The following is a 12,418-nucleotide window of genomic DNA, read 5'->3' on the forward strand; positions in this document are numbered from 1 at the left end:
GAAACAAGCAGCAAAACCAAAAAAGCAACGAAGAGATAGCAGAGCAAGCATAAACTCGGCAGCAAATTTTCTTTTTTTATTTGGAAGTGGGGAGGGGGGGGGGGGGGGTAATTTGCTTAGCTGTGAACTTAAACAAAGGAGAAAGAGAGAAACATTTGGGCTAAAAAGAGTAATCCAGCAATTCATGAGTTCATAATTTGGAGTTTTTCCTTAGCGCTAGCTGAACATGACTGTGAGCAGAAGAATACCTTGCCATCTAAATTTCCTTTTAATTTTTGAATGCAGTCCCTGTGAAAAGATTTAAGGCATAGACCACATTTAATATTTCCAGTCGTTGGGCCATTCAGTGGCTGCCTGCAGACACAGTGTAAGTTATACACAAATATTCTTGGCCGCACATGAACAGTTAAAGAAATAGTTTCTGGGAAGTCATCTATGGTGCCTTTCTTTATACACTCTAGTAAATGGCTCCGTAGCATACCCTGATTAAGATTCATTACTGATGGATCTCTGTCAGATGCTATGTAATACATATTAGCAATTGCAAACAAGCCACAGTCCAAAGTGGTACCCTGATTTTGAGCGGGTTTGATGCTGATCGTTAATGTTGAAAATGGCATTTTTAATATGTGACATATCTGTTTAACGGCATCAGGGGGTATATCTTCATCAATGGAATCATACACATATACTGTATTTGGGGGCGCACATGCATTAGTGACAGTAAGCCAGTGATCTGGGTTGCGAGTATGCAAGATCTGAACAAATGGGCCCTTCACTTGAGAAAAACGTAGCCTTTGTCCCAATAGAACATCTTGAAACCCTCCCATATAAGAAAATTTTTGACGAATCAAGTACTGGGCAACATTAATGACACTGTCTGACAGTGAACTATGTCTAGCAATAGCCTCTAGATCTCTGTCACATAATGAATAGAGCTTATAAATTTGCAACGTCTCGGCTTTAACAGAAGCAAGGTCTATTGTATTTTGCTTTGTCGAGCTCACCTCAGTGCCATTCACTTTAATGGGACGCACTGTGCTGGCCTTAACTGCAGGTACTACAGGCTTATTAGTGCTTCCATAACTATTTCCTGTATTTATGGGACTTGGTTGGTGAACTAGTGGGCTTGTCCTGTTTTGCTGTACTGAAAACAATCGCTTAGTAGCTTTCACTTTTTTTGGACGACCTCTTCTGGCCTTAACTACAGGTATTACAAGCTTAATATTCCCAAAGCTACTTCCTGTATTTAAGGTGCTCGTTTGTTGAACTGCTGGGCTTGTTTGAATTGTTAAACCTTGTAAATTTTGCCCAGCCTGACTTTGCTGTGCATATGCTGCTGTGAGCTGTCTTCCAAATGCCTTAATAGCCAAAACATTTTCTCGCGCCTCTTTTTCACTTCCCATGGATGCAATATTTGCGACACTCTTGGCCATAATCTCAAGCTCCTTGTACACCCAGCAGAATATCTTTTGCGGTGTGTTTAGCTTAAGAGGTGAAGATACCTGAATGCTACTTGTTACTACTGGCTTTGTGGGCGTAGCTGTAGGGCTTTCACTTAAAAAATGCTCCTTTTGCCATCTGCTAGGAATGCATGCTGTATCGAGTACTCTTTCCTGTGCAAATGAGCGGACTGCCATTATATGCGAACAAGGCAAGCCGTACTGGTTGAAAAAAGTACATGTACAGCTGTCCAGATTTTGACTGACACAATAGTCTTTACTTCCTAAAGCCACATTAAATGAGTTGAGAAGTGAACTGACTTGATAATTAGCAGTCTTAAATTTTTCATATTGTTCGAGCAGTTTATCTTTAGCTTCTGATGTGCAGCAACGGGACAGTTCTAATTGAAATTCATCTATACAATTTACATTTACATTAATCTTCATTTCCTTCAGCTTTGCAAACTGTAGAGAGGCGGCGTCATTGTCAACATACTCTATCAATCCTCCTACAGCCTCCACTAAATGCATACCAGGACGAAGGAAACTTTTAAGCTTTTGATTGTGGCTTTCAATTCGGTTATTTGTATTATTTCCTAGGGTTACAAGGCTTTTCCTGTAAGCATGCACCCACATCTCTCTACACGAGTCCCACTGCTGCATATAATAGGAAAAGAATCCAGCAGGAGCTACATTACGCAATTGATCTAACATGTCAGAGTACTCTTGATGAGTTTGAGAATAGACTAATGCTTTTACAAGTGGAAGGAGTAATTTTCGTTGCCCTCTTGCTTTATCATTAATATTTCTATGGAGGCAATTCAGCACGTGCCATGTGCACAGTAAAATTGTGCTGTTCGGAAGAAGAGAACTGAGGATACGCATTTCGTTCATGTCTTTATCTATCATTACCACCTTACATCCTGATACAACAAATGGATTAAATTGTATAAATTTTTCAAACATGGCCCTTATAATTTCAGCGGTTTCATTTTGTACGAATGCGTAGCAGACGCACCGCCCACGCCCACGGCCATCTTCGATGAGAACAGAGTACAAAACATAACCTTCAATATTAACTTTATATGTCCCATCTACAAATATAACATCAGGATATTTTTCCAGCATCTCACGCATCTCACTTGTTTGGAACAAGATAAACTGCAACTCATGTTGATTGTCTTTTTCGTAATGAATGACCCAGTTTGGATTTCTTTCAATTAAAGTTTCTACCTGCTGAACTAGCATTTGCCCGTGAGTCTCCTTATTTCGAACTGGTACAGAGTAAATTTGTTTTAAATTGTTTACATCTTTCGTAGTTAAAGTTTTACCCGTCTTTTGTTGAACAAGTTTCTTGAACTCTTTCGAAGCAACGTTACATTTCACCAGATCACATAGTTGATTTTTTTCATTACTGTTCAGAAGTCTTTGGTTTGTGTATAAATTGTAATGACTAAGGTCGTGATTGTGCACAGTTTTCAGCTGAATTATTTTGTAGTGCAGAGATGGAGACTTGTGAAGAGCCAGTGAAACAAGCATTTCACAACCAATGCTGTTGTAAGACTGGTTTGGACGTTTTCCAGTACTGCGTATCCTAGCATTACCGCTATGAATACAGCGATAAGTAATTCTCAAAAATTCATAATCTTTAGATCCTGACTCTAAGGGGTTTTTGTTTGACCTAGCGACATGAACGACATGCTTCCCCTCCTTACACCACTCATCAAAACATTCCTTAAAAGAAACAAAACTATCAAATGTGCCATTCAGGCAAATTTTGCTCCCTCCCCCTCCAGATATTGTGTTAGAAGCCTTAGTTGCATGAACATGGGCAAGGGTTACATCTTCACAAAGCTCACTATGGCAGCCTGGTGCTAAAGGCAGGAGATGCTCAGATGGGGTATCAATTAGCCAAGTGTCACCAAGGCCACCAGTTGCTCTCTCCCTTTCCTGTTTAAGAGATTCTATTTTTTGGATAGCTTGACTGTCTGGCATATCACATAAGTTAGATTTTCTGCACAAAGCAGATGCTACCAGACAGCGTCTGCGTCGCTTGGCAGCACTGGGCTGTGCACTGCTCACTGTGCCACCCTCATGCGCAGACTTTTGCACCTTAGAGTGAGCCTGGTCATTGAAATTGCCAACTTCTCCATAAGGTACTGAAGCAGCCAAACGACGCCGTCGCCGCTTAGCAGCACCGGACTTTGCTTTGATTAGGCTAGTATTCACGACACATTTGCATGCACTCTGGCCTTCTTTAGATGGTGATCGTGCACGGCTTTTGCAGCCAGTAACCTCTACGACAACACCGCACAAAACAGCTGCAAAGTCTGCCAGCTCACAATTTTTTTGGTGGTGGCTGGCCACACAGCTGTCACAGGCAATGCTGCGCAGGTCACTAGCTTGCCCTTCACCGTCCACACAGCATGCTGCAGTAGAAGGAGGCGCACAGGCATTTCTGTAAAAGTGTGCCTGCACTGTCCTCACTACTGCAGAATAAGGTGTGGCACGCTGCAAGGGCTTGGCACCTGTTTTGGCAAGTACTCTGGTGTCTCTGCCTGTGGCAGAGCTTGAACCTTTTCCTTGCCGAAACAGTGCCGCAGCCTTCCGCTTCTTCTTTGATACAAGCACCCACTCACTGTTGCCATGGTTGCAGACAGCCTTTGGTACAGTTGCTTTAGGAGCACTGACTGTACCCTCCTCTATGGAAGAGCACACAGCAGGGCTGCTTTTGTGCGACACCTGTGAGGCTCCACCATTCACCTTGGCACAGGTGGTGCTTGCACCTTGGCTGAGAGTCATAGGCTTGGTAAAAGGCACACAGCCTTCAAGCCTCTTCTCAGCCTTTCCCCATCCGGGTACACCTGAGCCATGGGACACAGAGGAAGGCAGGCTGTCCCAGGTAGTCCAAACTTTACAACCTTTTTGCCGGACACGAACACCTCCAACAAGCACAAAGCCAGCTCCCCAAAGGGTAGCTGGAAGCTGGTCAGTGCCGCCCCGTTGCAAAGGAGTATTGTTTGTTCCCTGGACAGGAGCAGGAGTTGCAGGTTGCTTGCTTACTACTCCTAAAGTACAAATAGATGAATATAGAGGAGGAAAGTCTGCCTCACAAATCATGGCCTCCCTGGCTGGCTTGGCCCAGCCAGTCCAACTTGTGGATACCCGACTCTCCTGGTACCTCTGTTGAATGGACCGCCTCTCAGCAACAGCAGCCAGGCTGCAGGCCTCCTGGTAGAGATACTCCGCCAGCACCTGGTTTCCTTGCCGGCTCGGGTGCACACCATCGCGGCTCAGGTAGCTGCTCCAGCATCCAACCAAGCCGCCCAGGAAGCGGAAACCCCGCTCGCGGCATAGCTCCTGTAATGCAGCGTTTACCTGCCTGTACCGCTCGTTCGTGCGGTGCAGCTGAGTTTCGCTTTCAGCAACCCTATACTCGTTCTGCCCTCGTGGGAGAACGGCGGAGAAAGCTACTTGCATCGAAGATTTGCTCTTGACAATGCCGCTAGCCAACCGACGGTACTTCTCAATGCACATGCTAACACTCTCAAGAGTGTTGTTCGTGCCAACATGAATAATGAGAACGTCGATGTCGAATAGCTGAGTAGCTACCGCCGAGAGCAAATTTTCTATCTTTATCCCTCTGTGTGCACTCACATCAACAGCCAGACCAGGACGCGATGGAAAATACTGATTAACATATTTCACCATTGAATCACCGGCCACCAAAACCCGATTCATGTTGATCTGTGCAGCGCAGATTAACAGAGGTAGAGAAGTTTAAAACCTGTTTAAAACACGCAATTCAACACACGACTGACGTCAATCGCAACAGTTAACAGAAAGCGAGGATTAACAAAAATGCGAACTGACTTGAATCGCAACACAGCGAAGATTAACAAACTAAAAAAAAAAAAATAATAAAAAACGAAAAGCAACTGTACACGCAAATTAACGTGCAAATTAGGACAATCGGCACAAACGCCTAGCGTTATATCGAATTCTAGAAAAACTTATCGCAGGAGAAAATGCTTGTTGGGGCGTCTTGAACAGGCCAAGGACGATGCAGCCGATGGATGAGAATCCTAGGCAAAGTCTGAGCGTGGATTTGAGCAGAGACCTGATCCAGACACCCGCCTGCCTGAGTGCCTCCTTGCTGCTTTCTCTCTCGACTAGAACTTTCGCACTTCAGCCTCGCTGGGAGAGGGATTAGAACGGCCCATGCATGTTTCGAGACTTCAGCAGTTGCGCGCCGCGCGCCGATTGGTTGGCAAGGCTCCGCGATTGCTTCCGCACAGCGCGCTGGTTGGTTGGTAAACTTATGACACTTGGGTAGCCAGGTGAGGGTGGGGAAGGGGCGTGAGCAGGGCAGCGACACGCACTTGGCCTGCTCTACCTTCAAAGCCCAGCCTACAATGCGAAGCTGTAGCTGTGCATTGTAGCCCCCAAAATTGTCTTTTTCTTTCTTTTTTCTTTTTTTTCTTTTTTTTTTTTTGCAAGTGCGGTAATTGTTTGCCAGCTTTGACAATTTGTCCCCTTTATATATCAGTGAGAGCAGGCAAGGAAATGGCATGTGGCGGTCAAGGAATGGAAAGGGGGGGGGGGGGGGGGGAATCGAACTGCGGAACGAGAGCAGGCCGTCCACTGATCAGAGCGGTCACCCGCACCTGGGGCGCTGACAAAGTGTCGGCAGAAATTGCATCGCAGTGTCATAGGATCAGGCAGACGGCAACGCTAAATAAAAGTCTGTACATATCTTTCACATAAAATCGCGACATCCTGCAAAAAATGCCCCGAAACTCTGAAGGGATTCTCAATGGGTGCGTAAGTGACGGTTTGTTTCGATAGTAATTACAGGAAAAAATGGAACTTGGCACAATTGGACAAGCGTGAGTCCCCTGGTGGCTAGCTTTAGCCCCTGTTTTTGCCGTGTGTGCACACTGCCCGAAATTGGGCAATTGGCATCGTGCGTGAAAAACAGCACGCCTTTCGGTTGTATATTGCACAGCAGCGTTAAACTGCAAATTTACTCCTTGGCTATTTGATTATCTCGGCTACCGAAACCCGACACCGCATATCTTCCGCTCACGCTATAACCTCGAACATATACATGAGTGTAAATTCCATGCACGAGACATTTAACCAGAAACGAAGCTACATGCAGATGAGCACTTAATTGGCCAGTCCTTTCCTAAACGCCTAAAGAACATCGCTGTTCGTACGGAAGCGGATCATACGCATAGCGTAAACCTACCAGTGCCCCCAAAATAAAACGGAGCACACGAACGAACAAAATTTTGTTTCGCGGCGTGCTCTGCAAGTGCACGGCCGGATGTTCTGTTTTGACACCCTTGATGTCCATGTCTTCAGCACGCGGGACGAATTAGGAGAGCACTTTTTGTGCGAGCCCGTGCTTCGTTTTTTTAAGGTGTATTAGGACGTCGGAGGTCGGTGCAGGATCGAAGACAGCGCAGATGCTAGGAGTAGCTCGGTTAGGTTACGAGCAAATCGAGGTGGCAATTTAATAATTTCATTGTAGAAACGAGAACTGTCCGATCGTGAATGGACATACATGCGTATTGCTGGAGTACGTCGCGTCGCCTGCCGCCTGCAACCTGTGCGCGTGACAAGCGGTGCTCGCCGCACACAACTTTGAGTGAATACAATGATCTGCGTCATTGTGGGAATACGACGTAAGAATTGCCGAGACCTTCTTAGCACCTCCTAGAGCGTCACGAAAGCTGAGCTTCATGCACGCGTAGCAAACGGAATGCGGACGTACCTGCACAGAGAATTGAATGGATACGTCGGATGTATATATCTTTAGACACTTGGTTTGTAATATAGGTGTAAAGTTGGGTTAGTTGAATCTGACTCACGATGAAGTTAGCGCAAAAAACGAGGGCCCAGGAAGCGCTCATGTTGAGTCTTCTTCCATAGTCCTAGTTTTCTGCGCTAACTTCATGTTCTTTGTCTTGTTACCCAGGCACGCTCAATATATGATTACGTTGAGATGTTAATATTTCAGGCAACCAGTTCACAATGATCTTTAAAAGGCTGAAGAGCACTTTAAGAAAAGGCACGAATACATTGGATGAAGAGAAGGCATTGTGGGACACGGGGACAGCTTTCATCTTGATATGCCTCAGCTGAGGACTAGACCTACGCTCATGCGGCCCGTCGCGCATGCATTTCATTTGAAGCGAAAGCTTCACTACGCTATAGGTAGACCCGCGCTTCACGTCATAGTTTAACTTTCAAGCAAACTTGACTACCTGCGCCTTTCCTTTCGTATAAGCCAATGCATGGATGGATGGATGGGAAAACATTTATTTCATCGGCTTTAAGTGGTTTAGTTTGCTTGCTGGCCGCGCCAGATGGCCGCCAGTTGCGTCCTGTCGGCGATCTCTTTCGGCCCACTCAGTGACCCGAGCCTGGATGGCCGGGTCCGAGCAGCGCAGCACGGCCTCCCACTCCCCCAGAGATGGAGCTGGCAGCAAATGCGGCGGGTGGCGGATAGGCCGCGCACCCCCATGTAATGTGGTCTAAAGTAGCGTCGACGCCGCACTCTTTGCATTCAGGGTCAACCTGCTCTTTGAATATATGTGAATAAACTTTGGGGCAGGGGAAGTCGCGGGTTTGTAGCTGGCGCCAGAGTATCTCCTGGGCCTTGCTTAATGACTTGTGTGGTGAGGGAAGATGCGCCTTCCAGGCTAAAATGGCGAGTTATATCATGGAACGAGAGCAGGCCCTCCCTCGCGCCGCGGGAAACGAGGTGCTCACCGCCCGGCCGACGAAACCTCGGGCATAGCCAATGCATAATTTACGAGAGAGAGAAAACCTTTATTACACGTAGGAATTCGGGGCGCGCAAGAAAAAATACAGACGGTTTAATTGAGTTGATCATGGAATATCGTGCAGCAGCAGGGCGTTTTGACAGATTGTGTGTGTTGTGTCTAAATTATTATACGTTATTAAGGCAAAAACCTTTCTAGGCTCATGAAGCGAAATCCCGTGCGCGAGATTTGTCAACGTCGGCCAGCAGGTCAAGCCTGTTGCGACCTCATAGGCTCGCTTGAGGATCCGGTCTTGTATGCCCAGGTCCGAACTGCGCAGCGATTCCGCGAGATGTGTTCTTGTCTAGCGTTCCTGCCATCTGCAATCCCTCACTTAAATGCGCGCCAAGGAACGCCACGCGACAGAAGCGATCGTGCACCGTCTAAACACACTCGGCAGTTATATGTAGCACTGCAATGAACGCCGATAAGAGGCAAACGGTGGGAGGCAAAGGATAGGAGAGGAAGGGTAGGCTTTCGCCATTCTCCTCTTAGACATCTGAGAGACTAGTTTTTTTTTTTTGTTTTTTTTTTCTTTTTTTTTTTTAATCAGGCGGTCATGCTTCCAAACAAGACTATGTGCTGCAACACTAAAATTTCCGAGAGCACTGCAGAATCTGCAGTGGAGAAATGCGAAAGCTTTAGCGTTCTTGCTGCACAGGTACATCGCGCGCCCCTTGTCGAACACAACCAGCGTTCCCGTGAACGCATCAGAGTTCACCGGAGTTATAATTTGCACACAAGAAGGGAAAGGCGCAGTATCTGTCACGCTTATTTCTGTGGACACCAGAACCGCACCCTAAGGGAATGGCGGAGGTATTGAAAGTGGAAAATAGAGCCCCGCCGGGTTGGCGCAGTGGTAAGACGCCCGACTACTGTGCCGGAGTTCCCGGGTTCGAACCCGACCTCGGCGGCTGCGTTTCGATGGAGGCGAAACGAAGTGGCGTCCGTGTGTGCTGTGCGATGTCAGCGCACGTTAAATATCCCCAGGTGGTCGAAATTACTCCGTAGCCCTCCACTACGGCTCCTCTTTCTCTCTCTCCGCTTTCACTCCCACCTTCCTCCCTTCCCTTACGGCGCGGTTCAGGTGTCCACAGAGCAAGTGTAACAGATACTGCGCCTTTCGCTTCCTGTGAACCAATCAAAAGAAGAGAAAGAGTAGCCGTAGTGGAAGGCTACGGAGTAATTTGGACCACCTGGGGATCTTTAACGTGCGCTGACATCGCACAGCACACGGACGCCTCTTCGTTTCGCCTCCATCGAAACGCAGCCGCCGTGGTCGGGTTCGAACCCGCGTACTTCGGCCCGGAGTACCCGGGTTCGATCCCGATTAGAGCACTGCACGGGCTCAGGCCTGAAATTTGCCGTTTTTCCGGGCCCGGGCCGGGCTCGGGCCTGAATTTGCGGCTTGGCCGGGTAAGGGCTTGAAGGGGTGGCTTGGGCGGGCTTTGGCTTGCTGTGCAGTGCTTCTTCGGGAATGAAGAAATCCCGCCGCTAAAGTCATGAAAGTGGTTTACGAATAAACCACTAATAGTACATTTTTTAATGTCGAATGAGAGAAAGCTAATTTATAGACCGAGTTTAATCAGCTGCACTTAGTGGTTTGCCGAAGTAACTTAGGTGCGCACGCCACTCGGCACTCAACACAAGCGAAAAACAAAAAAAAAGAAAAAGAAAATGTGGGCAAAACAACTCGGCTAGCTTGGGGATTTTTCAGCCATCAGTAAGCACACTTCGTCGTATCACTGAGAAGCGCCTTTAATTGCATGTCGGCAGGCAGCCGTCTTCGTCCCCCCCCCCCCCCCCCCCCCGCTTATTTTCAAAAAATCTCTACGCTACGAGAAACGTAATTGAATAAGAACGTATTTCATTAGGAATCTTCGGTTGTTCAAAACACATATTTATGCAAAATAAACAGGCGTCTTTTTCCGCCTCCATAAAGATGCGGAGAGCGGCGATGAGTTATTCAATACAATATTGTTGCACAAGATCCTGTGGATTTTTTTTTTTCCTGCCCTTTATGAGACAGGTTCTTGTGGCGTAGTTGCCAGGGGCAGTCTCTTTGTGTGTGATTAAGCAAATAACTTCCCTCAAGAGCTAATTGATAATACAGAGCCATATTTAAAATCTTTGTAATCCATAGCTCTTGAGTGGTGTTAGAAATTTCTTGTCCAGGCATTTGCTTCTGCCAGTACTTTAAAATGACCTCTTCAGCTCAGAAGAATATTTTGTGACATTTTTCTCACATCTTAATTTTTACTATATGTACCATTTAAGCAGCATTATTTAATTTAACAGTACTATCAGTTCTATGCAGGGCTAAGACAGGAGCTTTGCTCAGATCAAAAGTACACTCATAGTAGTAAATTACAAAAAATGCATTACACATGAAATACAGTCATCACCAAAGAAAAAAAAAAAAAAGTGAACGACATACCTGCCATCGCTAATCCAGCAATTGAAACAACAGAGAGAATTACTCATGACTCTTAGCATATACGATATTATTGGTAAGTTTATTACAATCTCGCTTCTGACATAGTGGCTAGCACACGTGGAAGACGCATACAGAAGGTAGGTGAACAGTTCCTCGTGCGATAGCCACTACATCCAATCCTAGCAGCCAACAAGTTCTTGGTCGTGTAGTCTCGCGCACTTTCGATAAAAAAACGAATACTTCATGCACTCTTGAAAATCCTTTCCATTCGATGTGCTTGGAATTTTCGTTCCACGTTATTAGGGATGTGCACTCTGTTATATAACGTTGGCATGTCAATCAGGAATAGGTCATTTATGATGGAATAAACAAGCGTTAAGCGTTTTCTTTTTTCGCCTCGACTGCATTTTTAAGGTGTCCGCGCAGACTGAGTGCCGGGCCTAGGCCGGATCGAATCTTTATGGCGCGGGCCCGGTTCGAGCCTGCTTTACGTCAGCTCGGGCCCGGGCCAACGCCTCCTATAACTTAGGAGGCGTTGGCCGGGCCCGGGCTAGGCTCGGGCTTCAAACTATGGGCACGGGCCGCAAAATCAGGCCGTGCAGTGCTCTAACTTCGGCACAGTAATCGGGCGTCTTACCACTGCACCACCGCTGCGGGGCGAATTCAGTGGTGCAGTAGTAAGACTACTGTGCCGGAGGGAAAGGAAAGGCACAGTCACACTTGTTTGTGTGGACACCTGAAGTCCCTCGGGAAAAGTCGAATCGGCGTCAACATCGGGCCCCGCCGGGGTGGTACAATGATAAGATGCCCGGCTGGCTACTGTGTCGGAGTACCCGTCCCAACCGCGGCGGCTGCGTTTCGATGGAGGCGAAGCGAAGATGCGTCCGTGTGCTGTGCGATGTCAGCGCACGTTAAAGATCCCCAGGTAGTCGAAATTACACCGTAGCCCTCCACTACGGCTCCTCTTTCTCTCTTTCCACTTTAACTCCCACCTTCCTCCCTTCCCTTACGGCGCGGGTCAGGTGTCCACAGAAACAAGGGTGACAGATACTGCGCCTTTCCCTACCTGTGAACCAGTTATTATAATCATTCAACATCGGGCTTTTGCGAGAATGTGAGTAGATAGTGCTGAAGCACTGAAAAAGTGTAAAAAAAATACGGCGACACAATGGGCTCTAACGTCATTAGCATAATTACCAGCTGTGCATAGCTTGCCTGGTTCGTTCGGATCGTTCTCGACCAATGATCAGCTAACCGATGAAATCACTCGTGAAACGCGTTCTGAATTAAACAAAATGAAGTCTATATAGAGCCACCGCAAAAGAGCACGCCGACGACAAAAAAAAAAAAAAAAAAAAAAAAAAAAAAAAAAATTAACCAGATGAACTGTCATAGCCAAAATAATTATTTACGAGGAAAAACCCGAAACTGCTCAGTATTATCTGCACGTCCAAAAGCTTATTCAGTATTGCAAGTACACAGGCAACTCGTGTCCACTGAGATACAATGAGCAACTCGTGCCGATTTCCCAATCGCTCACAATCATTATTGTTCAACACCTGACCAAGCATTCATTGATTTCATAGGAACTTACTAAGTCGGACTAACCACGAGTCATGAACTGAATGTGAATCCAGACTCGCATAGACTCAGATTTGAACATGAATAAACTCACAATTGAACGTGAGTCCGGACTCACGACT

The 12,418-nt window shown here is 46.6% G+C and overlaps 2 protein-coding genes across 10 annotated transcripts in view; one reads left to right on the plus strand and one right to left on the minus strand.

Moving 5' to 3' along the window:
• LOC146199855 (uncharacterized) overlaps positions 1-12,418 on the plus strand; it is a 37,617-nt gene that overhangs the window by 7,786 nt on the left and 17,413 nt on the right. The window lies entirely within an intron of this gene.
• LOC146199857 (uncharacterized) lies at positions 36-5,337 on the minus strand. The gene has a single exon (XM_084595260.1). It carries the CDS (start codon positions 5,181-5,183, stop codon positions 183-185), a length of 5,001 nt encoding a protein of 1,666 aa, XP_084451386.1. The 5' UTR covers positions 5,184-5,337; the 3' UTR covers positions 36-182.

The sequence above is a fragment of the Amblyomma maculatum genome, chromosome 2, assembly GCF_055883805.1.
Source record: "Amblyomma maculatum isolate TAMU_Amacu chromosome 2, ASM5588380v1, whole genome shotgun sequence".
NCBI lineage: Eukaryota > Metazoa > Arthropoda > Arachnida > Ixodida > Ixodidae > Amblyomma > Amblyomma maculatum.

What these genes read in the sequence shown, in the direction of transcription:
- LOC146199857 (XM_084595260.1), bottom strand. Translation starts at nt 5,183, where the DNA reads ATGAATCGGGTTTTGGTGGCCGGTGATTCAATGGTGAAATATGTTAAT.